Source organism: Pogona vitticeps, chromosome 2 (genome assembly GCF_051106095.1).
Source record: "Pogona vitticeps strain Pit_001003342236 chromosome 2, PviZW2.1, whole genome shotgun sequence".
In the NCBI taxonomy this organism is placed as follows: Eukaryota; Metazoa; Chordata; class Lepidosauria; order Squamata; family Agamidae; genus Pogona; species Pogona vitticeps.
In genome coordinates, this window is record NC_135784.1 from 24,293,849 (window position 1) to 24,320,171 (window position 26,323).

The 26,323-nt window shown below is 43.4% G+C and overlaps 2 protein-coding genes across 7 annotated transcripts in view; both read left to right on the forward strand.

Annotated features, from left to right (window-relative positions):
• The window catches only part of LOC110070553 (uncharacterized), a 64,458-nt gene extending 38,342 nt beyond the window's left edge, over positions 1–26,116 (forward strand). Inside the window, exons 1-5 of one of the 4 annotated variants that reach the window (XM_078388583.1) lie at positions 17,803–18,019; positions 18,983–19,121; positions 19,374–19,474; positions 19,993–20,119; positions 20,906–26,116. In XM_078388583.1, coding sequence (XP_078244709.1) covers positions 19,073–19,121; positions 19,374–19,474; positions 19,993–20,119; positions 20,906–22,164 — 1,536 coding nt within the window. In that variant the 5' untranslated portion in view covers positions 17,803–18,019; positions 18,983–19,072 and the 3' untranslated portion in view covers positions 22,165–26,116. Of the gene's footprint in view, positions 1–17,802; positions 18,020–18,085; positions 18,834–18,982; positions 19,122–19,370; positions 19,475–19,992; positions 20,120–20,905 lie in introns of those variants that run through there. The other 3 variants (XM_072988715.2, XM_072988716.2, XM_078388582.1) reach the window with 3 other exon arrangements.
• On the forward strand, positions 1,064–12,582 carry LOC140704048 (uncharacterized). 3 transcript variants are annotated; one of them, XM_078388543.1, is made up of 4 exons: positions 1,064–3,135; positions 4,701–4,781; positions 7,849–7,981; positions 10,045–12,582. In XM_078388543.1, exons 2-4 carry the CDS (start codon positions 4,752–4,754, stop codon positions 11,862–11,864), a joined length of 1,983 nt encoding a protein of 660 aa, XP_078244669.1. In that variant the 5' UTR covers positions 1,064–3,135; positions 4,701–4,751; the 3' UTR covers positions 11,865–12,582. The 3 variants fall into 3 exon arrangements, with proteins under 3 accessions (XP_078244669.1, XP_078244668.1, XP_078244670.1); XM_078388542.1 differs by lacking the exon at positions 1,064–3,135 and adding an exon at positions 3,219–3,382 and having other exon boundaries at positions 4,706–4,781; XM_078388544.1 differs by lacking the exons at positions 1,064–3,135; positions 4,701–4,781 and adding exons at positions 4,805–7,573; positions 8,507–8,643.
• Positions 26,117–26,323: the final 207 nt, after the last annotated feature.

The following is a 26,323-nucleotide window of genomic DNA, read 5'->3' on the forward strand; positions in this document are numbered from 1 at the left end:
TCTTTCATTTCAAATGCAATAATTGCTCATGAAAAGAAAGTTTTAACACTGCTCTTCTGCACAAACATGAGAGAGTTTGATGTGACCTGCAGCTGATCACCTGGCAGATACGCTTCTGTCGAGGTTTGCAATTTTTCATACGTGCATTTAAATTGGGCTTCACTCTTGATCAGACACCCCCAGGGCTGAGTTGAGAACACAATCGGGAGTGGCAGTGGTGGGAAGCCGTGGCTTGTGCTTTGAATTATTTGTGTGTGTTAGTTCCTATAATACAGGAACCCTCGTTGTCAAGGATTATCATGTGTCAGAACCAGAAAAGGAGATGTGATTCCTCCAGGAGTCCGACAAAGATTTATAGACCTTCCAGGCAAAGAGAACAAATTCTATGACTTGTCGTAGCTGAGCCTTATTCCAGTAAAGGGATAATACCAGAAAGAAACCAGGAAATCAGTAAAAAGCTATTGCAAATATTCAGAATTTTTTTAAACAGGAACATACCTTCCCACACATAAAATTCATTCTAAATGGTAAGAAAGAAAGTAGCAAGCAATCTGGATTGGACCACAGAATGGTGGTATGTCATGCTATACAATCTCTGAGTGGGTCATTGCACTCTGGGCTGTTAAGAGAGTCCCCTGGCAGGGGTGGACCTCACCTTCCCCACTAGAGATGGGCACGAATCAGTTCGTCATAGCTTCTGCTGCTGCCCTCCCCTGCCTCCTCTGGCTGAATCAGCCATTCACCTGGCCCAGCTTGGCACCCTCTCAACTGATCTTCCAGTCCCAGCAACACCTCAGGCTCCTCTGCCCCACTTTCCTGGCTGATCATAATGTGGTATATCACAGTACATAATATCTGAGTCACTGTGGGTTGGGCAGAGAAGTCTGTGCTCTTGCTTGTGACTGGGAGATTAGCCAAGGAGGTGGAAAAAGCAAGCAAGCTGGGCTCAGTGAGCAGCTGATTGCCTGAGGAGGCCGGGGGGGAGGGGGGAGCAACAGTACCTGTGCTGCTGCCTTGACAAAGTGGCACGAACCGATTCGTGCCCATCTCTTCTCCCCTCAGATGTAGCCAAGAGGGAGTTACCAGGTAGGAGAATCTATTGCAGACGAAGAAATATATAAAAAGTGGGTTCCAGTGGGGAGAGGTGCTGGAGGTCAGTGATACTATGGAGAAGAGAAAAGAACGCTCCTGCTTTTATACCACCCCACAGCACTTAAAGCACTCTCTGGGTGGTTTACAGTTTAATTATACAAGCTACACAGTAGTCACAGGAGTTGTGAGGTGGTACGCAGGGGCCTGGACAGAAGCTCAAGTGGGGCAAAGAGAGTATGAGAGAGGAAGGAGGAGGGGAAGGAAGGGACGAACGAACGTGGGAGCCTCAAGGGAGAGGCAAGGCAGGTGAAGTCGGACGGTTGGACAAAACCAAGCCTGGGAGGCAGGATGAATGGCAACACCTCCCGACTGGGGAGTTGGGGTTTTGCAAATGTACACTTCGTGCATTGCTTTTCCCTCCCGCACCCCCCCTCCCGACTCATGGGCCATTTCTAGTGGTTCTCTCAAAGCCTACAAATTCTTCTATTTAATCTGCTGCTCAATCGCATCTGATATACGTTGAATTTAAGGATTCTTGATTTCAAAAATGTCTCATCACGAACAGCCCTCCTCATCTCTTTCAAGCTCAATGCCATGGCTTCGTTTACAGCAGGGGTCAGGGAACATTTTTACCTTTTGCCCCCCCCAAAATTAATATATGCCAACATTACCCCCTTGATTCAAAAGGAAGGAAATCATACATTATTTGAATTAAAAATATTATTGAATCTACACAGGCTGTGTTTTGAACCAGCAGGATGCACCAAATTTGATAAAGATATGCACTATTTTTGCTGGAACACATTGCACTCCAGCCATGGTGTGGTATAGGGAGTAGTAAGGTGTCCAACGTGCCTAGCATGTTGCATTAAATTTTTCGTAGCTCGCAGAGGATTTAATCATCACCAGTGGCTTCCAGAGTGGTGCTAGCAATGACATGCTTGCTAGAGACAGCCAACGCAGAATTGAGGAGGGGGCTTTCCCTACCACTTTAATCATTCTATGTGTGGTGTGCAAAAGGCCATGTTACCCACCCAGCCCAAAATCAAAGGACCATTGTGCAATTTTTTTATCATCATCATGGGGAAATTCAGCAGTGGTCAGAGGATTGGAAAAGATCAGTCTACATCCCAATCCCCAAAAAAGGTAGTGCCAAAGAATGCTCCAACTACCGTACAATTTCGCTCATTTCCCACGCTAGCAAGGTTATGCTCAAAATCCTACAAGGTAGGCTTCAGCAGTATGTGGACCGCGAACTCCCAGAAGAACAAGCTGGATTCCGAAGGGGCAGAGGAACTCGAGACCAAATTGCTAACATGTGCTGGATTATGGAGAAAGCCTGAGAGTTCCATAAAAACATCTACTTCTGCTTCATTGAATATGCAAAAGCATGGCAGAATGTGAGGAGGAATTCAAGAACCTCTTAATGAGGGTGAAAGAGGAGAGTGCAAAAAACGGTCTGAAGCTCAACATCAAAAAAAACTAAGATCATGGCCACTGGTCCCATCACCTCCTGGCAAACAGAAGGGGAAGATATGGAGGCAGTGACAGATTTTACTTTCTTGGGCTCCATGATCACTGTAGATGGTGATAGCAGCCATGAAATTAAAAGACGCCTGCTTCTTAGGAGGAAAGCGATGACAAACCTAGACAGCATCTTAAAAAGCAGAGACATCATCTTGTGGACAAAGGTCCACATGCATAGTCAAAGCTATGGTTTTTCCTTTAGCGATGTATGGAAGTGAGAGCTGGGCCATAAAGAAGGCTGACCGCTGATGAATGGATGCTTTTGCATTGTGGTGCTGGAGGAGACTTTTGAGAGTCCCGCTTGGGGGCACTCCAAGGGAGGCAAAAAAATAGATAGGATCAGCTTGTGATTTGCTTGCCAGGACTCTTGCATAGCTTCACTCACATGATGGGAAGTGGCAAATCTCAACTTCCGCAGTCGTCCACCCTCGAGGAGAAGAGCGGTGCAGCGTAAAAGGGGATCGTTCCAAAATCTACCGAGAGAAAGAAAGCTGATCTCGGGATTTGGAGGCGGAGGTAAAAGGAGAGAACGAGGTGGGGGGGGGAAGGGTTTCCTGGGTCCCGGAGGGGAGGTGAGGGGGAGGACGCGGGGGGGGCAGAGAAGGCTTGAGCCTGCAGGCAGATTGCAGTTGCTCGCCTTTGGCTTTTGCAACTGTACACCTTGGGGGGTGCTTACTTCTTTTTTTTTCCACTCACGGGCCGTTTTTAGTGCAAAAAAGAGGAAAAGGGCTGATGTGATCCAGAAGATCGCACAGATGCAAGAGTAGGTGGTCCCTCTTATTGGACCACTAAAAATAAAGCAAATAGCAAGCTTTCGTGGATGAAATGCTCTTACTCAGGCTTCAAGCACAACCCCATCATGGATGGTGCAAATTTTTTAAAAAAATTGTCCAGAAATTAATGTTCCTTATCTGACAAAGATGGTCAGTTCCTTTTGTAGATCTTGGGCCCCTTATGGTCGCTGTAGCAAAATTCAGAATTTTGACTTCCTGGCTCTCGAGACCAAAAGGTTTTCTTGTTGTCAGTGTGCTGCAAAATCTACTCCAATTTATGGCGACCTTAGGTTATATGTGTCACAATGAACTACACTTGTCATCTTTTGCAAACTCAAGGTGTTGGCTTCGTTTATGAAATGGATCCATCTCATATTTGATCTTCTTTTCCTGCCATGTCAGGTATTCTCAGCCTTATCGCTCAGGGAATCTTGTCTTTTCTAATATGCCCAACATGCAATAGCCTCAGCTGTCTTACTGCCTCATGAAGATGAAAGGCTGACATATGTGTGTATCTCATAAGCAAATTGCCTCTCTCTGTTTAAAAAAAATCTACGAGGGGGGAAAGAAAAGTTCATCTTTAAAATATGCTCTTGGCACAGCTGACAAAAGTTGAGGGCCATAGACTGATTTCATGCTCACCATCACCTACCACCCCAGTATCCCAGCAAATTTAAAGGCTGCCTTGAAGGTCATGTGTTAGAAAACAGATTTTCAAGGCCTAAATAATGGTTTCCTGGACTTGTGAGCTGACACTGGGGTGGTGGATGTCTCCCCTGCACACACCCCCCGAGACCTTTTCTGAATTAAACTGCAAAGCAAAGAGAGTTTAAACCACTGGCTTGACAATTGCAAGTGGGCAATTAGAAATTTTTAAGATGTGCCTTCCTTACGCTTTGTTCTCCAACTAGAACACTTGACGTTTCCACGTTTTGGGGTTATGTCTCTTTATTTAAGAAATGTCCTGTGTGGTGTGCTAAATAGGAAATAGAGACATGACCCAGCTTTGTGGGTCTGGCGCCTTAGAAAAATCCTCACAGCTGTTTACCTCCACATCTGGGCTTCCATTCCTGCATGCCGGAAGCAATGGCTTCGAAAGAAGAGGGTTGCGATGAATCCTCCTGAGTGGCTCTTCTGACAGATCTGGTGTCTCTTCTGGGCTGGCTGCCTCTTTTTGGGCGAGGAAGCTTCTGCCATTCTGAGGACGGATGGGTTCATATATGTTTTTAAAGGGATGCTTGACACGGGGTGGAAAGGGATGCTTTCTCCAAGTGACAGCTTCCCTCTTCCTCTCTTTTTTAGCTCCAGTTCAGAAAGGATTACAACGCAGCAACCACCGCTCTCCTCCTTGGATGGAAAATGGACATGGCTGCCTCAGAATTGACTCAGGTAGGAAGATGGAGGCAGGGTTTTTTTCTATGAGGTGGAATAGCGGCGATGTCCCTTAGAAAAGTCACAGTGCTGAGCCGATTTCAGTCTCTTTATTTAGAGAAAGTTGGGATAGGAAAAAAAGAAATCTAAATGAGCAAAAACACCCAGTACAGTGGACCCTCGACTTACAGACGGCTCGACTTACAGACTTTTCAAGTTACAGACTTCTCTGGCTGCAAAATTTAGATTCGACTTGCAGCCAGAGAATCGACTTACAGACCAGAAAAAAAAAAACAAAATGGAATAAAAATAGAATAGAAACCACTGATTATGGGATTAATCGGACTTCAGTGCATTGTAGGTCAATGGAGATTCAATTTACAGCCACCATTCCAATACGGATTAATTCCTTAAGTAGAGGGTCCACTGTAAACTTATTCACATGAGTCATCTTGTGTCCCTTCACTGGGACAAAGGCAGCCTACAAATGACCATTAATTACTTAATTAATTTTCTATAGAAGCCCCTTCACCACCACCACTGGTGGAAAAGAAAGGCCTTCTAAGAAATGAACCATTTTCCACAATGTTAAGGAATACATTTCCCTCACACTGAATCAGAGGTTGTCTCTACTCCACCTTATTATCTTGTCCACAGACCAGCGTCGCTCTCCTCAGACGAAGGCCAACAACTCACTGATTGTTTGCTCCCAGAATCTGCCTTGAGGAATCTGCCTGAGTAACCTTCCCCCACCTAACGATCTCGATGGGGAAAGACCAAGGAAAAATCTCACCCAAATTAATTTCATCCTGCTCATTCAAATCGCCAAATATTCTTATATCCTCTTCGGAAACAACTGGAAAACTCGGTCTCCTAATCGTTTTGTCGTACTGCCACAGGACTGGTAATTTTTCAGCATTCAAGCCCCTCCCCCCAAAAGTGGATCTGGCTTGATCTCCCACTTTACTGATAAATTATAAAGAGAGAGAGACATGTCAATGGGGGGCAGCCTCTATTGACCAACACCCCATAATAGAGATCCCTTGCTTTTCTCCCTTTTTCTGAGGAAAGCATCTGGCAGTGATGCCCATTACAAAAGGCACGATACCTAGCCCCTCCTTCTCTCAACTGCTGGCTGCTGTCAAATTTCCTCCATCTTATGCAGACCCAATGGATCCAAAATGGCCTGTCCCGAACAGCCCTGCTGAGCTCCTGCACACTCAAACCTGTGGCTTCCTTTAAAGAGTCCACCTGTCTCATTTTTGTTCTTCCTCCTTTCCCAGCATTACTGCCTTTTTGAGAGCATCCTACCTTCTCATGAGTAGGACAGCCTGAGCTTCAACATTTTTGCCTTCAGAGATAGTTCAGGCTTGATTTCATCTCAGACCCACTTGTTAGGCTTTTTGATAGGGTATCTGCAAAGCTCTCCTCCAGCACCACATTTCAGATACAGTAAATCAGTTTTTCCGCTTAACTGCCCAGATTTCACACCCATATACCCAAAAATGTGGGTGAGCTTGGTCTTGGTCTCCAGTGACATATCCTTCCAGCTGATGATCTTTTCTAGTTCGTTCATTGCTGCCCTTCCTAGTCACAGTCTCCTTCTGATTTCTTGCTTGCATTTCCCCTTAGAATTGAGGAGGTATATAAAATCTCTAATTATTTCAGTTTCTTCATTGTCCATATTACAGTTGTGTAGTTCTTCTCTAGTTGTGACTTTTGTCTGCTGCGAGTTCACATGCAGTCCTGCCTTGTTCTTCTTTCACTACCAGTAACACTCATTTCAAGCCATGGCTGCTTTCTGCCAGTAAGTTGGTGTCATCTTCCTTTCTTGCATATCTTAGATTATCGTTCTTTCTTCCACCAGCTTTCACTCGTTCATCTGAATCTAGTCTAGCTTTCCATATAATATGTTCTGCGTACCGATTGAAGGTGCTATCTGCTGAACATCTTATACTGTGAGTCCTGTCATGTCTTCAGTGTTTTTATCTGAAAAAGAAACAGGATTTATACAGTACAAAGATTTTTTTTGTGTGTCTCACGATAACTTCAGCTTTACGCTAGAGATCGTCTGTGGTAGAGAAATCTTGATTTCCAGTTCCTCAGAAGGTGTTCGTAGCTCAAAAAAAAGAGGGGTGGGGGTTAGGGGAGGCCCCTTTGGACTTCAGGCCTGGGAGAGAAGAGACAGTCAATCAAAATCCTGCCTGCCAGCCAAAGACATTGGGCAGAGAACTCCATGAAATATGTCCCTAGTTCATCAGTCCATATTTTGACCCTTTCTGATTCAGCTATTGGTGACCTCAAAATGTAGTGCCATATTGAAACCTACAGCAATGTTCTGTGTTATACATTACACAGCAGTGCCACCCACAACAGTGTGATACACACGCTTAGGTGAACACATCTCCACACTCCAAACAATCATTTTGTAATTGATTTATATTGCTTCAGAGTTCCTTTTCACCACCTGCAATTGTGCAGCTCATACACCCTGGTTCTTAAGTGAAATTATAACATATACAGTGGTGCCTTGCTTTACAATTGCCCCGCATTACGACAAAACCGCATTACAACAATCTTTTTGCGATCACAATTGCGATTGCAAAACGATGGTCTGAACGAGTTTTTTTCACTTTGCGATGCTCGGTTCCCTGCTTCGGGAACTGATTCTTCACAAAACGGCGATTTTCCTCCAGCTGATCGTTGGTTTCAAAATGGCTGCCAGGTAAATGGCTCCCAGCTGTTTTCTGGGATGGATTCCTCGCAGCACAGGCGAAAATGGCCGCCCTATGGAAGATCTTCATTGGACGGTGAGTTTCCAGCCCTTTGTAATGCATTAAACAGGTTTTAATGCGTCTTAATGGGCTTTTAATTTTCGCATTATGATGTTTTCATTCTACAGCGATTTCGCTGGAACGAATTGACGTCATAATGCGAGGCACCACTGTATATTGTTGTATACACACACACACACACACACACACACACATATATATCTGTATTTGGTGTTTTGAATCACCACAGGTACATATGTATTTTCCCTGCATATATGATTAGTCTTTCAAATGTGGTTTTTTTTTTTCAGTTGCAGGATTCTGTGGGCTTTGAGGATGTGGCCATATATTTCACGAAAGAGGAGTGGGACCTACTGGATCCGAAACAAAGATCTCTGTACAGGGACGTTATGATGGAAAATTATGAGAATGTGTCCTCTCTTGGTAAGGAACATGCTTCTCTCTGAATCTATGGTTCTTCTTGCTTGGCTTGCCTGCCTGAGGACAAAAGATTTTTTAAAGGCCCAGATAACCAATGTTATTCGCTTTTTTGACTACATGTTTGTTTGTTTGTTTGTTTGTTTGTTTGTTTGTTTGTTTGTTTGTTTGTTTATTTATTTATTTATTTATTTATTTATTTATTTATTTATTTATTTATTTGACTTATATCCCGCCCATCTGATAAGTCTATACCACTCTGAGCGGCTGCATATTAGTGTTCTATAATTTATTCTTCTTATCCCAAGAAGGAAGCACCTTTGTTTTCCACAGTTTTTTTAACGCACCTGTGGTATTGCCACCAGTGACTTCAGTGTTGGCTTAATCTATTTTGCTGCCTGAGGCCTCGCTCCAGAGTTTCCAGGCGATCCATCTGGATTCTAAAGCCAGAATCCTGTTGGAGAAAGACAGAAAAATGGGTTATTGCATATGTGATTTTTCCCCCTTTCCCTCCAACACTCTTTTGTGCAGCCACTCTTACGGACAAGTTACATGGCAGTCACATGACCAATCATATGAAGGACAACCTGCTAGAAAGGCGGAAAACCTACACATGCTAGAAAGGCGGAAAACCTACACATACGTTTTTGCAACAGGATCTGGGCAAGGTGAATTGGGAGGCAGAGAATGCACATGCTCGGTAGTGTGCATAAACTGGGAGTAAAGATGTAAAGGCATAACATTAAGGGATAACAGTCCCCCCAAATGAACCAGTTTTTCCCCAGGCAAAATTTCCATTTTCCTAGTGAAAAACTAGAAACCTTATTTCTAGAGATTCTGTTTTAGAACAAGTGAAATCCTTCTCTGTGCCAAAGCTTTACTCACTCAGAACACTAGAGGTGTTTACATAAGGTTCCCACCACATGTGGCGAATATTCGTGGCTAATTGATGATCTGGTCCCGAAGGCAGTTAGACAATCAAGGCGCTCCCCAGTACTTCATGGATTAATCGCTATTATCTGCCTTAAATGACACAGGGTTTATACCAGCACCAGCAGGATTCCAGCCATTATGTACAGAGAATATGGCCTGTATGCAATGCATTGCATACAGGCCATATTCTCTGTAGAATTTTTTCTGTCTAGAATTGGAGAATGGCAGTAGCTCTGCTTCATGTAGAAACAAATGGCGCTCAAGTCCAAGATATGTTTCTCCACCAAATGATGCTGCCATCTTTAGGAGAGGGAGAAATGAAGGATCATCATTGCTCATGGGTTGCATCTTATCTCTCTTGTTGTGGTTTCATTGGCACTAAAAAGTAGGACTGTATCTGGCCGCCTTTCTTTTCTGTTTCTTACAAACATTATTTGTGATAAATCTTCACTTATTTTCTTAATTGGCAAAAACCAAGATGCTCATGCTTAAGTGGAATAGGGTGGAAGAGTTTACCTTCTCTGTAATGCACTGCATATCTACAATTCTGCTAGCACAGTACTAAAGATTGACGTTGCTAGATTCCATCATTATGTCAGATAGTTCAGTTTGATATGCTTACTTATGAATGAAGGCTTTTCTGTTGCTTCATCAAGAACATCGAGTTCAGTTTGGATATCATAATACAAGAAAATATGGAGAAAAATGTCTTTGCTTACCTTCAAAAGTTCCAGAACATCTCTGGCTGAGAGGAGCTTTGAAAAATGTATAATAAAGGATTCTCCACTCTTGATTCATCAGAGAATCCGAATCCTATAGTATTGATGATAATCTAAAGGCATATCAGGAAAGTTTAAAAAACCCCACTCCACATGAATGCAATCCTGTAATTCAATAGAACTGCAAATTCAGAGTCTGCCCCCAATGTTAATCTAGAAGGCTTATTTTCTCAAAACACTGAGAAAGAAAGAAACTTCTTGAGCCATTTCTGCTTAACTCCAAGATTTAAGCTGCCAGACAGCCATGTAGGGAAAAAAAGGTGGCCCATCCTTTCTACTCTTCTAAGGTTTGTTTTATCTCACATTTATTCATTATAACTGTTCAGTTCTTTTCTCCTTCTCTTCTCTCATACATAGGATTCAGCGTCATCTGTGATGGTTCTTCCATCGATTCAAATATCTCAAGAGAAACATACATAGCACCTGACCATGGGACGTCTTATATCAAAAAATTGGACACTGTCAGGCATCAGGAAACACATGGAGAACAAGCATCATCTTTCATAGACAATGTATGGACGAAGGGGTATGAACAAAAGATGGATCTTATGCTTCACAAGACGGTTGACACTGGATATGAAGAAAGTGAAAAACGTTTAGCTGATAATTCATATCTTGTGAACCACCAAAGTGTATGCATCAGAGAGAAACCATATAAATGTATGGAGTGTGGGGAAACTTTTGCTTGGAAATCACACCTTGTGTACCACCAGAGAGTCCACACAGGAGGGAAACGATTCAAATGTTTGAATTGTGGAAAATGTTGTGTTTCTAGTTCACATCTTTTGAGGCACCAGAGGATCCACACAGGGGAGAAACCCTTCAAATGCAAGGAGTGTGGGAAGTGTTTTGCTCTGAAATCTACCCTTCAGAGTCATGAAAGAGTCCACACAGGGGAAAAACCATACAAGTGCCAGGAATGTGGGAAATGCTTTGCTCAGAGGTGGACATATTTTGTGCATCAGAGAATCCACACAGGAGAAAAACCATACAAATGCAAGGAGTGTGGGATATGTTTTGCTTTCAATTCACAGATTCTGAGACACCAAAGCTTGCACACAGGGGAGAAACCCTATACATGTCAAGAATGTGGAAAATGTTTTCGTTTGAAATTGAGCCTTGTGACACATAAAGACATCCACACTGAAGAGAAGCGCTTCAAATGTCAAGAATGTGGGAAATGCTTTGCACAGAAATCTTCCCTTATAAGACACCAGAGAGGTCACAAAGGAGAGAAACCATATGAATGCTTGAAGTGTGGGAAACGTTTTGTTTCCAATAATCAGCTTCAGAACCACCAGAGCGTGCACACAGGGGAAAAACCCTACAAATGCCAACAGTGTGGGAAATGTTTTCCTCTGAAATCCGCCCTTGTGAAACATGAGATCATCCACACAGGAGAAAAGCGATTCAAATGCCAGGAATGTGGGAAATGTTTTACTCAGAAAATCTCCCTTGTGAACCACCAGAGAGTCCACACAGGAGAGAAGCCATTCCAGTGCCTCACGTGTGGGAAATGGTATCTTCATAAATCCTCTCTTGTGAACCATCAGAGCGTGCATACAGGAGGGAAACTCTACAAATGCCAGGAGTGTGGGAAATGCTTTTCTCAGAGAAACCACTTTGTAACACACCAGAGAGTCCATACAGGAGAGGAACCATATGAATGCCAGAAGTGTGGAAAACATTTTGCTTTCGATTCACATCTTCAGCGCCACCAGAGCGTGCATACGGGAGAGAAACCCTACAAATGTCAGGAGTGTGGAAAATGTTTTTCTTTGAAATCCACCCTTGTGATACATGAGTTCATCCACACAGAAGAAAAGCGATTCAAATGCCAAGAATGTGGGAAATGTTTTGCTGTGAAAATCTCCTTTGTGAACCACCAGAGGGTCCACACAGGAGAGAAACCATATAAATGCCAGGAATGTGGGAAATGTTATCCTTCTAAATCCTCCCTTGTGAAGCACCAGAGAGTGCACACAGGAGACAAACCCTACAAATGCCAGGAGTGTGGGAAATGCTTTGCTCGGAGAAACCACTTTGTAACACACCGGAGAGTCCACACAGGAGAGAAACCATATGAATGCCAGAAGTGTGGAAAACGTTTTGCTTTCAATTCACAGCTTCAGAGCCACCAGACCGTCCATACGGGGGAGAAACCCTACAAATGCTAGGAATGTGGGAAATGTTATCCTTCTAAATCCTCCCTTGTGAACCACCAGGGTGTTTACACACAGGAAAAACCATACAAGTGTCAGGAGTGTGGGAAATCTTTTTCTCTTGTGACACATGAGAACATCCATACAGAAGAGAAGCGATTCAAATGCCAGGAGTGTGGGAAATCTTTTGCTCAGAAAATCTCCCTTGTGAACCACCAAAGAGTCCACAGAGGAGAGAAGCCATCTGAATGTCAGGAATGTGAGTAATGCTTTGTTTGCAAGACACAACTTACAAAACATTACATATTTCACGTAGGAGAAAAACAATACAAATGCCGGGATTGTGGGACACAGTTTGCTGAGTCTTCAGTCCTTTTGTACCATCGAAGAATCCACACAGGAGAGACTGGCATTTTTGTAATGCCAGTCTGTAACATGCCTTCTCTTGAAAGGTTAACACCAAAAGAACCTCATGTGTTTCCTGTGATTAATTAGGATTATAAAATCTAGTCTGCTCTAAACATTTTCACACTCTCTATCTTGATGGTGCGAATCTAGGAGTGGGGCAGAAGCTTTTGTTTTTGCCTGATTGTCGCCATTGCCTAAACTGCCGTTGCTTACGGTGTTCAACTATTTTGGTATGTAATATAGTTTTAGTGCTTTGTTTATTTCTTAGGGACTCCTGTTTACCCTTCCCTAAGAGATCTAGATAAAAAAAATATATAAACCTCTACTCTCAGTGTCTCGCAGCCTCATTATTTTTCCAACACATATGAGTGCTAGGAATGTGGAAAACACTGTTCTCTGTACGCTCCTGCTGAAATATTACACAGTTTGCCATTAGGGGAACCATATAAATGACATGATGTGTATGAAATGACTCAACAATTTTCTCTTCGTTTTTAAGAATGAAGATGGGTACGTCTCAAATTTACAGATAAGTGTGAAGATGTAACAAACAATAAGCTGGTCATCACAAACACTCTTTTCCAACAACACAAGAGGCGACTCTATACATGGAAATCACCAGATGGGCAATATCGAAATCAGATTGATTATATTCTCTGCAGCCAAAGATGGAGAAGCTCTATACAGTCAGCAAAAACAAGACCTGGAGCTGACTGCGGTTCTGATCATCAGCTTCTCATAGCAAAATTCAAGCTTAGACTGAAGAGATTAGGAAAAACCACTGGGCCACTCAGGTATAATCTAAACCAAATCCCTTATGAATTCACAGTGGAAGTAAAGAACAGATTTAAGGAACTAGATTTGGTGGACAGAGTGCCTGAAGAACTTTGGATAGAGGCTCGTAACATTGTCCAGGAGGCAGCAACGAAAACCATCCCAAAGAAAAGGAAATGCAAGAAAGCAAAGTGGCTGTCCAACGAGGCCTTAGAAATAGCAGAGAGGAGAAGGGAAGCAAAATGCAAGGGAGATAGGGAAAGTTACAGAAACTTGAATTCAGACTTCCAAAGAATAGCAAGGAGAGACAAGAGGGCCTTCTTAAATGAACAATGCAAAGAAATAGAGGAAGATAACAGAAAAGGAAAGACCAGAGATCTGTTCAGGAAAATTGGACATATTAGAGGAACATTTTGCGCAAAGATGAACATGATAAAAGACAAAAATGGGAGGGACCTAACAGAAGCAGAAGACGTCAAGAAGAGGTGGCAAGAATACACGGAGGAATTATATCAGAAAGATGTGGATATCCCGGACAACCCAGACAATGTAGTTGCTGACCTTGAGCCAGACATCCTGGAGAGCGAAGTCAAGTGGGCCTTAGAAAGCCTGGCTAACAACAAGGCCAGTGGAGGTGATGGCATTCCAGTTGAACTATTTAAAATCTTGAAAGATGATGCTGTTAAGGTGCTACATTCAATATGCCAGCAAGTTTGGAAAACTCAACACTGGCCAGAGGATTGGAAAAGATCAGTCTACATCCCAATCCCAAAGAAAGGCAGTGCCAAAGAATGCTCCAACTACCGTACAATTGCACTCATTTCACACGCTAGCAAGGTTATGCTCAAAATCCTCCAAGGTAGGCTTCAGCAGTATGTGGACCGAGAACTCCCAGAAGTACAAGCTGGATTCCGAAGAGGCAGAGGAACTCGAGACCAAATTGCTAACTTGCGCTGGATTATGGAGAAAGCCAGGGAGTTCCAGAAAAATATCTACTTCTGCTTCATTGACTATGCGAAAGCCTTTGACTGTGTGGACCACAGCAAACTATGGCAAGTTCTTAAAGAAATGGGAGTGCCTGACCACTTTATCTGTCTCCTGAGAAACCTATATGTGGGACAGGAAGCAACAGTTAGAACTGGTCATGGAACAACTGAGTGGTTCAAAATTGGGAAAGGAGTACGGCAAGGCTGTATATTGTCCCCCAGCTTATTTAACTTATATGCAGAATACATCATGCGGAAGGCTGGACTGGAAGAAACCCAAGCCGGAATTAAGATTGCCGGAAGAAATATCAACAACCTCCGATATGCAGATGATACCACTCTGATGGCAGAAAGTGAGGAGGAATTAAAGAACCTTGTAATGAGAGTGAAAGAGGAGAGTGCAAAAAACGGTCTGAAACTCAACATCAAAAAAACTAAGATCATGGCCACTGGTCCCATCACCTCCTGGGAAATAGAAGGGGAAGATATGGAGGCAGTGTCAAATTTTATCTTCCTGGGCTCCATGATCACTGCAGATGGAGACAGCAGCCCTGAAATTAAAAGGTGCCTTCTTCTTGGGAGGAAAGCGATGACAAATCTGGACAGCATCTTGAAAAGCAGAGACATCACCTTGCCAACAAAAGTCCGAATAGTCAAAGCTATGGTTTTTCCTGTCGTGATGTATGGAAGTGAGAGCTGGACCATAAAGAAAGCAGACCGCCGAAGAATTGATGCGTTTGAATTGTGGTGCTGGAGGAGGCTCTTGAGAATCCCCTGGACTGCAAGGAGAACAAACCTATCAGTTCTAAAGGAAATCAACCCTGAGTGCTCACTGGAAGGACAGATCCTGAAGCTGAGGCTCCAGTACTTTGGCCATCTAATGAGAAGAAAAGACTCCCTGGAAAAGACCCTGATGTTGGGAAAGTGTGATGGCAAGAGGAGAAGGGGACGACCGAGGATGAGATGGCTGGACAGTGTCTGCGAAGCAACCAACATGAACCTGACACAACTCCGGGAGGCAGTAGAAGACAGGAGGGCCTGGCGTGCTCTGGTCCATGGGGTCACGAAGAGTCGGACACGACTAAACGACTAAACACACACACACACAACAAACAAAAATTGACCAAGAGCTTTATGAGGATTCCCACAATTATTCTAGAAAACTGGTCCTCGCAGTTACATAGAAATAGTGACCCGATCATTAGACTCTGTCATCATTAGAAAGAAGTAAGCATTACACATTACTGTTAAGGTTTGCATTTTTCCTTAATGCTTGTCTCTGGTTGCATATTCCAGGCAGTTCATGAATATAGTTGGGTCTCACAAATGAAAACAGATTGTTGCCCCTAGTTTGTTTGTAGTGCTTAAAGATATTTTAAATATCCTGATCTTTGAACTGGACAAGCAAAGAAAAAAGTAGTTTAAAGAGGCCAACAGAGAAAAGGTGGTCCTGGAAACAATGTTTGTATTAGGTTCTCGAAGCAGGTACTGTGGGCTGTAGGAAGAGATTCTATCATTTTCTATCATTTTTGGTAAAATTGTTGAATCTCCTGCTTATGCTCATGCACCTTCCGTTCAGCAAATGGTAAGAGATAAAGTAGCATGCAGTCTGGATTGGACCACAGAATGGTGGTATGTGATGCTATATAACCTCTGAGTGGGTCATTGCACTGTGGGCTATTAGGAGAGTCCCCTGGCAGGGGTGGACCTCACCTTCCCCACTAGAGATGGGCACGAACCAGTTCGTCAAGGTGGCAGCACAGGTACTGCTGCTTCCTTCCGCCTCCTCAGACAATCAACTGCTCGCCGAGCCCAGCTTGCTTGCTTTTTCCACCTCCTTGGCTAATCTCCCAGTCACAAGCAAGAGCACAGACTTCTCTGCCCAACCCACAGTGACTCAGATATTATGTAGTATGATATACCACTATATGATCAGCCAGGAAAGTGGGGCAGAGGAGCCTGAATTGTTGCTGGGACTGGAAAATGAGTTGAGAAGGTGCCGGAAACTGCCATGCTGGGCCAGGTGAATGGCTGATTCAGCCAGAGGAGGCAGGGGAGGGGAGCAGCAGAAGCTATGTTGCCGCCTTGACAAACTGGGATAAACCAGTTCGTGCCCGTCTCTTCTTCCCATACCTGTAGCCAAGAGGGAATTGCCAGGTAGGAGAACACATCACAGAAGGAAAAATATAAAAAGAGGCTTCAAGTGGGGAGAGGAGCTGGAGATCACTGATACGATGAAGAGAAAAGATCATCCCTGCTTTTATACCACCCAATAGCACTTAAAACACTCTCTGGGTGGTTTAGAGCACTCGTTCTTAACCTTGGGTTACTCAGGAGTTCTGGACTGCAACTCCCAGAAGCCTTCACCACCTACTGTGCTGGCTGGGGTTTCTGGGAGTTGCAGTTCAAAAACATCCAAGTACTGTAACAAAGGTTAAGAACCACTGGTTTAGAGTATAATTTAATTTAATCAAAAGCAAAGGCCACAGTGCCATAACGGGGTAAAAATGCTCCTCCCCCATTTTGGCCAGAGAGGCTCGTCTGTCCATCTGCACAGAGAGTGGTATGAGGTGTTTGGTCTCTGAGTTAGGCTCTGTGGCCCTCCTGTCTTGTTCTTGCTGTCAAGGAGACGGCCTTTGACATTTTGTCAGGGAGTTATAAATCAGCAGAGCCACGAAGAAGGAAGGGCTTGGATGCCCATATAAAATCCCAAGCTGGCTCATTGTGAGAACTGAGGATCCTTGGCTCCAGGAAGCAGGAAAAGGCGGCGACAAGAGTGAAGAAAACGAGCAGAGGCCGCCAGCGATGGGAAACGGAGGGCTCCCTGGGCTCAGGCTCCCTACAACGCCGCCATTTTGCCTGCAACCTGAGCAAGGGAGGGATATGGGCCTCCCAGTCACCCACCTCACATGCTGAGGGGGAAAGGGAAGGATAGGAGACGGTTGATGACACAGAATTCTTCACGTGGCCTCATGTGGTGCTTTTCTCCCCGTCTGCTTAGCCGGGCAGCAGATGGACGTGGGAGGAGACCGTGGGTGTGTGGCTACCTCCCTCCATCTGAGGGTGCGTGTGCTGGTTGCGTGTCTGGCCCCACGAGCCCCAAAGGGGCCACCAAACCCTTCATTCCACGAAAGGCTGCTGATTCTTTGCTGATGCTTTCTGTTCCTCATAGGAGTCTTTACCTCTTCCTCTTCCCATTAAACAATGCCCTGAATGCGACTTCTGTTACCCCTTATTATGCCCTACTAAATCTTATATTCTGCTTTTCTGATCGTGAGGATTTAAAAATATTTTTAGGTGTTCTCCAAAAGGAAGCCAAAAGCCACTGGCTTTGGCAAGAGGCAATGAAGGCTAAGGGGAGGCGTGACTGACGTCCATTTAACTGCCATGGAAATTCAGAAAGACCCCTAACTCTGCATCCCCAGAAGGGAAAATCTGATCTGATGCAACCAATACTACCACCACCCCGACTGGCTGCCCTTAAGTCTGCCCTTTCCGCCACTTAAATATCCTTTGAACTGCAAATGCTGAAGCTTCCGCGTCCCATAGAGAGGATTTGGAGGCTTCTGCTGTTCTCCCTTTCCTCCTTCCTGCAATTCCCAGCCCGACGAAGACTGCTGCAGGACCCGAAAGCTCACATCCTGTAGATCATTTAGTGATCTGATCAACGTACGATCAACATTTCTTTTTTGCATCTTGCACAAGGCCTACATTTAGTTTCTTGCTGTTGTCCTTTCGTTTCAAATACCTCGGATGCCCCTGAATTTTGGGGGGGGGGTTTCCTCAAGAGGAGAGAAGAGATTGGCTTGGCTCCCCCCCACTTTTTTTTGGCCAGGAGTCTGGCATAACTTCAGTCACATGATAGGAAGTCGGAAGGGCCACTTCCGCAGGTTTAAAGGCACCTAGCCACTCGCGAGGATTGAAGGGGGTGCAGCGGTATATAGGCGGTGTTTCCAAAACATCGAGAGGAAGGAAGCTGAGCTCCAGGCATTGGAGGGGAAGGTAAAAGCGGGAAAGCAACAGGGGGATTTCTGAGTCCAGGAGGGGGAAGGGCAGGGAAAGGGGAAAGGAAGAAGAGGAAGAGGAGGGAGGGAGAAAAGACTTGAGCCTCCGGGCAGCCACCAGTTTCGCGGATTGGGGTTTTGCAAATGTACACTTCGTGCATTGCTTTTCCCTCCCGCACCCCCCTCCCGACTCCCGGGCCGTTTCTAGTGGTTCTCTCAAAGCCTACAAATTATTCTATTTAATCTGCTGCTAAATCGCATCTGATATACGTCGACCTTAAGGGTTCTAGATTTCAAAAATGTCTCATCACGAACAGCCCTCCTCCTCTCTTTCGAACTCAAGGCCATGGCTTCGTTTATGGAATAGATCCATTTCATACTTGATACTCATCTTTTCCTGCCAGTGTCAGGTTTTCCCAGCCTAATCACCAGGGAGTCTTGCCTTTCACAGCATGCCCAAAGTACAGTATAACAGCCTCAGCTTTCTTATCTCCTCATTAAGATGGTGGCAGCAGAGTTAAAAGGCTCAGATCCTTGTACAAGTGATAAAACACTGATGTTCCCCTTGATTTGGTCTTATGGCACATAACACACACACAATCCTTATTTAAAAGACCAGAAATCAAGATTTGGCACAGCTTTGTTGGTCTGGTGCCTCACATATAACCTCACAGCTGGTTAGCACCTCTTCTGAGCTCATTTTTCTGCACACCTGAAGGAATGGTGTTTGAAGAAGAGGGTTGCGAGGAAGCTGGTGCCTTGCTTTTCTCACAGATCTGGTCCCTCGTCTGTGCTGGCTGCTTCTCTTTCGGGTGAGGAAGCTCCTGCCATTCTGAGGGTGGACGTGGTGTCTCTCTCTCTTTTTTTTAAATCAATGTTTTACATGGGATGGAAAGGCATTCCTCCCATTTTGCTTGCTCAAAATCATAAACTCGCTCGCTTTTTTCTTTCTTTCCTCCAGACTTAGACTGAGGCCTCGCAGAGCGTCGGCCTCGTTTGTCCTCGAGTTCTGGAACGGGTGTAACGCAGTAGCATCCGCTCTCGTCACCGGATGGCCGAATGCTTGGAAGACGGAAATGGCTGCTTTGGAATTGCCTCAGGTAGGAGACAAACGCAGGGTTTTCTCTGTGAGGCATAACAGCAGTGACACCCCCTAAAAAAAGTCAGGGTGATTCGTGTCATGCTCTGTCCTGCTGAATATTTCATACTGCAAATCCATCAATTTTTCAGTTTATTTATCTGAAATAACACAATAAGGTATTTTACTCCACACTAGAGAGCATTTGTGATAGAAAATAGGTCCTTTTCTAACATTTTCACCTTTTGCCTTACCCTTCCCTTTTTTCCAGAAGACAAAGTCTGGTCTTTGTCTCCATCCACAAGGAAGATGGGAAGGGGACAGAAATGCTCTACAAGGGAAGCCACTCAGGTCGGAGATTCTCCGGAGCTACTGGTAGGTTTATGATATAAAAAAGAGATCCCGCAACCTGAAGAGCCGTAAAATGCATCTGAGTTTGTACGCGTCAAAAACGCTTTCATCGGGATCCAGTCTTTTGGAGGAAGAGACTGTCCCTAAAAGTTGACGAGGGGGTGCCAGGAAACGGTGTCTTTGTGCAGTTTGACATTTATGGCCCTTTCTAATTAAGCCAGTGGTGACCTCAAAATGTGGCATTGGGTCAAAACCTACGCCAAAGTTCTGTGCTTTCAACTACGCATCATGGCCACCCACAATAGATAGACAAACTTAGGTGAACATATCTCCACATCCCAAACAATCCTTTTCTAATAGTTTAATACTGCTTTATCACCACCCACAAGTGTGGAAGTCACCGATCCAGCTCTTGTTCTTGTTTAAAACACAACATTCTTGTTTTTATATACATTTCTGCAGTCAGTTTTTTTTTTTGAATCAGTACAGGTGCATATGTATTTTTTCTGCCTCTTAGTGAGGGTGGTTTTTTTTTATTACAGGAACCTGTGAGCTTTGAAGATGTGGCCATATTTTTCACAGAAGAGGAGTGGGACCTTCTAAATCCAAACCAAAGATCTCTGTACAGGGAGGTTATGACGGAAAATTATGAGAATGTGTCCTCTCTTGGTAAGGAAGGTGCTTCTATCTGGATTTGTTGCCCTTCCTACTTTGATTGCCCAATGACAGGCCCGAATAACTGACACCATACTGTTTGGTTGCATGTTAGCTTTCTTTAATATACGCCCTCCTTGTTATCCCACAAAGGAAATATTTTTTCTTTTAGTCTTTTTCGCCTACCTTTAGGATCCGAGATAGAATCAGCAACATACTCTATTTGGCAAATTATCTGTGTCTATAGGTCTCCTTCTTAGACTAACAAGAAAGCACAATTTCACTCTTTCTCACACACCTATGGGATTCTGGCTAGTGATATCAGTGCTGACTGAATATATTTTTCTGCCTGAGGCCTAGCTGTGGTCTTTCCAGGTGATTCTTCTTGATTCTAAGGCCAGAATCTTGTTGGAGAAACACAGAGTAGAAGGGCTGTTGCATCAGTGATTTTCCCCTCTTTGGCCAGTTGTTCCAGAATATTTACATCTCCGGCAGGGTGGAGTGTCAAAAACTAAAGATTAAGGATTCTCCACTCTTGGTTCATCAGCCAATCCAAATGCAATAGTTTTAACGGTAATCTGATGGCAATTCAACTGTAGATTCTGCTCCAATATTAATACAGGTGGTTTAGTTTTTCAAACTGACTAACAAGAAGTAACTTAATGCTACTTAAATCCAAGTTCAGGATGCCTGGCACCCATGTAGAAAAAAAAGATGATGCATCCTTTTTCTCGTGAGATTTGTTTTATCTCACAATCATACCTCTTTGGTTCCTTTTTCCTCCTTTTCTCCCATACATAGGATCCAGATTCATCTGTGATGGTTCTTCCTTCCCAGCATGTATATGTGCCACGTGTGGACAGTATGTGTATAAATGGGACCTTGCCAGACACCAGGAAATCCATGCAGAAGATAAATCATCTTACAAATGCAATGTATGTGGGAAAGAGTTTTTGGAAAAGATGCAGTTTATGCTTCACCTAAGATGTGAAGAATCTGGGAAATGTTTGGCTGATAATTCGTACCTTGTGAACCACCAAAGTGTTTACATAGAAGAGAAACCATATAAATGTAAAGAGTGCGGGAAATCTTTTGCTTGGAATTCACACCTTGTCAAGCATTACAAAGTCCACACAGAGAAACTATTCAAATGCTTGAAGTGTGGAAAACGTTTTGCTTCCAATTCACAACTTGTGAGCCACCAGAGCATCCATACAGGGGAGAAACCTTTTAAATGTCTGGAATGTGGGAAATGTTATGCTCGGAAATCCATCCTTGTAGGACACCAGAAAGTCCACACAGGAGAGAAACCACACAAATGCCAGGAATGTGGGAAATGTTTTCCTTTGAAATACTTACTTTTGACGCACCAGAGAGTCCACACAGGAGAGAAACCATTCCAGTGCCAGGAATGTGGGAAATGCTTTGCTAGGAGTTCGCCACTTTTTGTGCATCAGAGGGTCCACACAGGAGAAAAACCATACAAGTGCCAGGAATGTGGGAAATGTTTTGCTTTCAGTTCACAGTTTCAGAGCCACCAGAGCTTGCACACAGGGGAGAGACCCTACAGATGCCAGGAGTGTGGGAAATGTTTTGCTCTGAAATCCACCCTTGTGAGACATGAGAGCATCCACACAGAAGAGAAGCGATTCAAATGCCAGGAATGTGGGAAATGTTTTGCTCAGAAAACTAGTTTTGTGACACACCAGAGAGTCCACACAGGAGAGAAACCATATGAATGCCAGGAGTGTGGGAAATGTTATACTTCCACTTCCTCCCTTGTCAATCACCAGAGAGTCCACACAGGAGAAAAACCATTCAGGTGCCAGGAGTGTGGGAAATCTTTCGCTCAAAAAACCTCCCTTGTGACACACCAGAGAGTCCACACAGGAGAGAAACCATTTAAATGTCATGACTGTGGAAAGTGCTTTGCTCAGAGTTCACCGCTTTTTGTGCATCAGAGAATCCACACAGGAGAGAAACCATACCAGTGCCTGGAATGTGGGAAATCCTTTGCTGTCAGTACACTCCTGCTGAAACATCACACTGTTCACCATTAGTGGAACTATATGAGTGCCAGGAATGTGAGAATTTTTTTAGTTCAATATATCAGAAGGATAAGTAGCTGTTTCTTCCCTGGATTATAGGAGTTTTTGCTTTGCCTTTATTTTAGACTTCTTACAGCAAAAGTGAAAATGTTGTTGGGCTTTTATGTCAGCATGACATGAGGAGAATAACTTTTGTGTCAAGTCAGGAAGCAGGCATTAACTGTTGAGAACCATGTCTGCGGTCAATTTTTAGCTTGTGGACATTTGTGTCAAATTGTTACAGTGTTTATTTTATGTTTGGCAGCATAACTAACTGGATTTTGGCTAACAGGTTTTAAGATAACATTTTTACGCATAAAAAAATGTAATAAGAAAGGTTTGGGGCATTTTCAGAAATAATCCATGAAGTTACTTCTTACAGTAGATTAGTAACTATGACCTGGTTATCCTACAACATCTTTCCATTATATCATCATTGTTAAGTAGCAGACTGTAGGCATTGCTGCATAATTCATGCAGTTATCTCCCTCTACACCCCTGTGTCCCTTGTTTCCTCTCCCTTTACCCACATCAGCCTCACACACTCCTTTCCAGCCCCTTTCATCTCTCTTTAAGGAGCAACGGGCATCTGTGAAGAAGTTCTCAAATCCCTTACAGTCTCCAGGTCTGAATTGTTGCAAAAAAGGCAGGTCAGATCCATCTTGGAGGCACCGGGAAAGTTGATGGCAGAGAAGCTGGTGGTAGCTGGACTGGAATGCTGACAGGTCCCAGGAAAGAGCCTTTTGGATAGCACAAAACCATGCAAATGCCAGGAGTGAGGGAAATGTTTTCCTCTGAAATACTGTACAGTACTTACTGGTGACACACCAGAGAGATAAATCATTCCAGTGCTAGGAATGTTGAGGGAGGATGGGAGGGGAGGCCAGTCACCAGCTATGAGGGCTGTACAGTGGTGCCCCGCATAGTGATGATAATCCGTTCCACAAAAATCGTCACTATATGGATTCGTCGCTATGCAGAACAAAAAAACCCATAGGAATGCATTAAACCCTGTTTAATGTGTTCCTATGGGCAAAAAACTCACCATTATGCGAAAATCCTCCATATGGCCACCATTTTCGCTGCCCGGTAAGAGAGGAATGGGCACAAAAACACAGCAGGTGGCAATTTTTTAAAAACCCGGTGGCCATTTTGGAACCGCCAATCAGCTGTTCTTAAAACATCGCTATGTGAAAATCGGTAAGCAAAACAGCTTACCGATCATCGCATAGCAATGTTTTACCATTTAAAATGCCGCAATGCAATCACAAAAACGATCGCAAAAAACACATCGCTATGCGGATTTGTCGCTAAACGATGCGTTCGTTAAGCGAGGCACCACTATAAACTGTTCATAATTCACAGCTGCATTTCAGTGGGGAATAAAAGCTGACTATGGACAGGATTGCTTGTCATAAAATCATAGAACAGTAGTTTTAGAAAAGGCCTCTAAAGCCATCGAGTCCAACCTCTTGCTCAATTCAGGAATCCAGAGCAAAGCAGATCTAACAGATGGTTGTCCAGTTTTCTCTGGAATGGCTCCAGTATTTAAGTGCTTCCTACTTTCTAAGGTCTTTGGTTCCATTATCATACTGCTCTAACAGTTAAGATTTTTCCCCCTGATATTCAACTGAAACCTGGCTTCCTGTACAATTCTGTAACCTGACAGTTGTTCTATCCAGCCCACACCTAATTATCTTGTCTTCTGAAAGATTCAGATGGAGCTTCCCAAGGGGTGTTATCCAAGTGGGAAGTAAAAGATTATAAGAACAGTTAAAACCTAGAGCTGAGGGTGGTGGCATCATGTGATTTGAGATTTCAGCACTTCAGTATGTTGATGAGAATTGCGCTCTGCTAGCCAGCCTTTCCCCAGCTCAGAAAGGAGCTGTATTGCCCTATCCTATATGTTTTACTTCTTACTCACGTTTGAGTTTTTAAATTGTTTCAAATGAATAGTCTTTCTAATTTTATTATATGTTGATTTTAAAACATCATAAATTATTGTGTTTTAATTCACGATCTGGAGAGAAGAATCACCAGAGAGCGTCAGGATTATAATGTGGAAGTAACTGCTCTTCCCTTAAAAAAGAGATAGAACACCTGGAGGTTAACACAGAGAACCGAGTTACTTCAAAGTCATTTAATAGGCTGTTACAGACTGGTGTTGGTAGAACCAATGAGGTTTTTGCACCGACACTGTTCTCTGTGAATTATCTGATATGGTTATCTAAGCTTTACAGTTGTATTTTTGTAAATCAATTTGCATTTTATATGCATTTATATACAAGCTATTGCCTAATTTCATATTGCATGGTCCTAATTGTATCATGGCACTTCTGAAACTAAGAAAGGAAGACTTATATCTGCTTTTTAATCATTTGTTTCACTGGTTCCTACATTGGCAGGAAGGGAGGGGAGGAGAAAGAAAGAAAGACCAGTGGAGTTTTGCAAGGAATGGCAGTACCTCCTCTTCTTTATTCTTCTCCATCTGAGCAGCTGTTTACTGAGCATTCTCTTGTGGGTTTGGAATGCCACAATGTACTATCGTAATTTCACAGGGCATCTCATCCCTAGCAATATGGTGTGTTTGCCTTTTGTGATTAATTTGTTTAGAACTCGAAGGCTCTTCTGTTGGCTAGCATATTTATGTCCTACATCATGTGTGTCATCCAGTCGTCACCCAAGTTCATGGCAAACCCTATGAATTCAATGACTTCCTGTTCCTTTGTGGACGATTCATGGTTTTGTTAAGAATGTTCAAGATGGGAAAGCCCCTGAAAACAATTGAATCCCCTCTGATATCTACTCACCAAGAAGGGGCAGGATCTGAACCAAAAAGCCAAAAATCTATATGATCCCAGGATGTTGTTCACAAGTTCCATGCAAGGCATTTTTGCTATCAGGAAGAAAACCTTTCAGCTAAAGAAAGGTTCTGATGGTTGTAGGTTTTTCGGGCTGTTTGTCCGTGTTCTGGAGGTTTTTCTTCCTAACATTTCACCAGTCTCTGTGGCTGGCATCTTCAGAAGACAGGAGTTAGAACACTGTCTTTGTTCTGATGTGTTCTGATTGATTTGTGAGTAGCTAACACACCCATCAATCACAGTGACAGATCATCTCCCCCTTATCACAACCATACACCCATAACAAAAAAACACCCTGATCACCATAATCACCCAATCTCCTGAAGAGGACAAAAAGTTGATGCCATAGCTACAAATACTCAACTATACCACATTAGAACACAGTTCTAACTCCTGTCCTCTGAAGATGCTGGCCACAGAAACTGGTAAAACGTTAGGTAGAAAAACCTCCAGAACATGGCCAAAGAGCCCGAAAATCCTACAACAACCATCAGATACCAGCCATGAAATCCTTTAAGAATACAAAGAAAGGTTCTGTTCTGTTTGTTTTCTGGAGCAAATAAAAAAGTTTTTATTTGCTTCCATTGCTTCCCCTCAAAATTGCTTTTGGCGACCAAATACTTGGCGTCCCCTCATTGCCCTCTTTATACCGCTTTTCAGTTTTTCAGGAAGCTTTTAGCTTTATAATGCAACTGTTTTGTATATTGATACAAAACAAATCCTTTTGAATGAATATGCCTAAGCAAACTGCTATAAATGTTATGCACTTTTAGGCAAATTTATTGCCTTTAAATTAATTTATTATCTCCTTTGGGCCTATTGAGATACCACGGTCTGGAATCAGACCAGCATAAAAGTTTGAACAAAGCCCTTGGAAAAAAGACAGATTCCACTGAAATCATGTTAAATTACAAAAACATTCAGATGATCTAAACCAGAAGAGCATGCGCCTGTTAAACAGCTGCTTGTTACAGTAAATGTTTCTGCTGAGATTGAAAGTATAATGACAGTTGTGGCAGTAAAATCAAATCATGTCAAACTGCAGAATAAATGCATATATGAAAGGTAATGCATTTCTTTAAACACCGGGTGAAGAAAGTGTGTGTCTTTGGATGCTGTTGGACTGTAACTCCCATTAGCCACCATAACAAACAGGGAATTACAGCCTGTTCCTGCAAGAAAATGGCTTCCACCTGATGCCAGTGAGTTGTGCTTTCCTCAAAGGTAAAGAGAAAGACGAGAGTGAGGGACCTTCCAAATCATCCCCACTT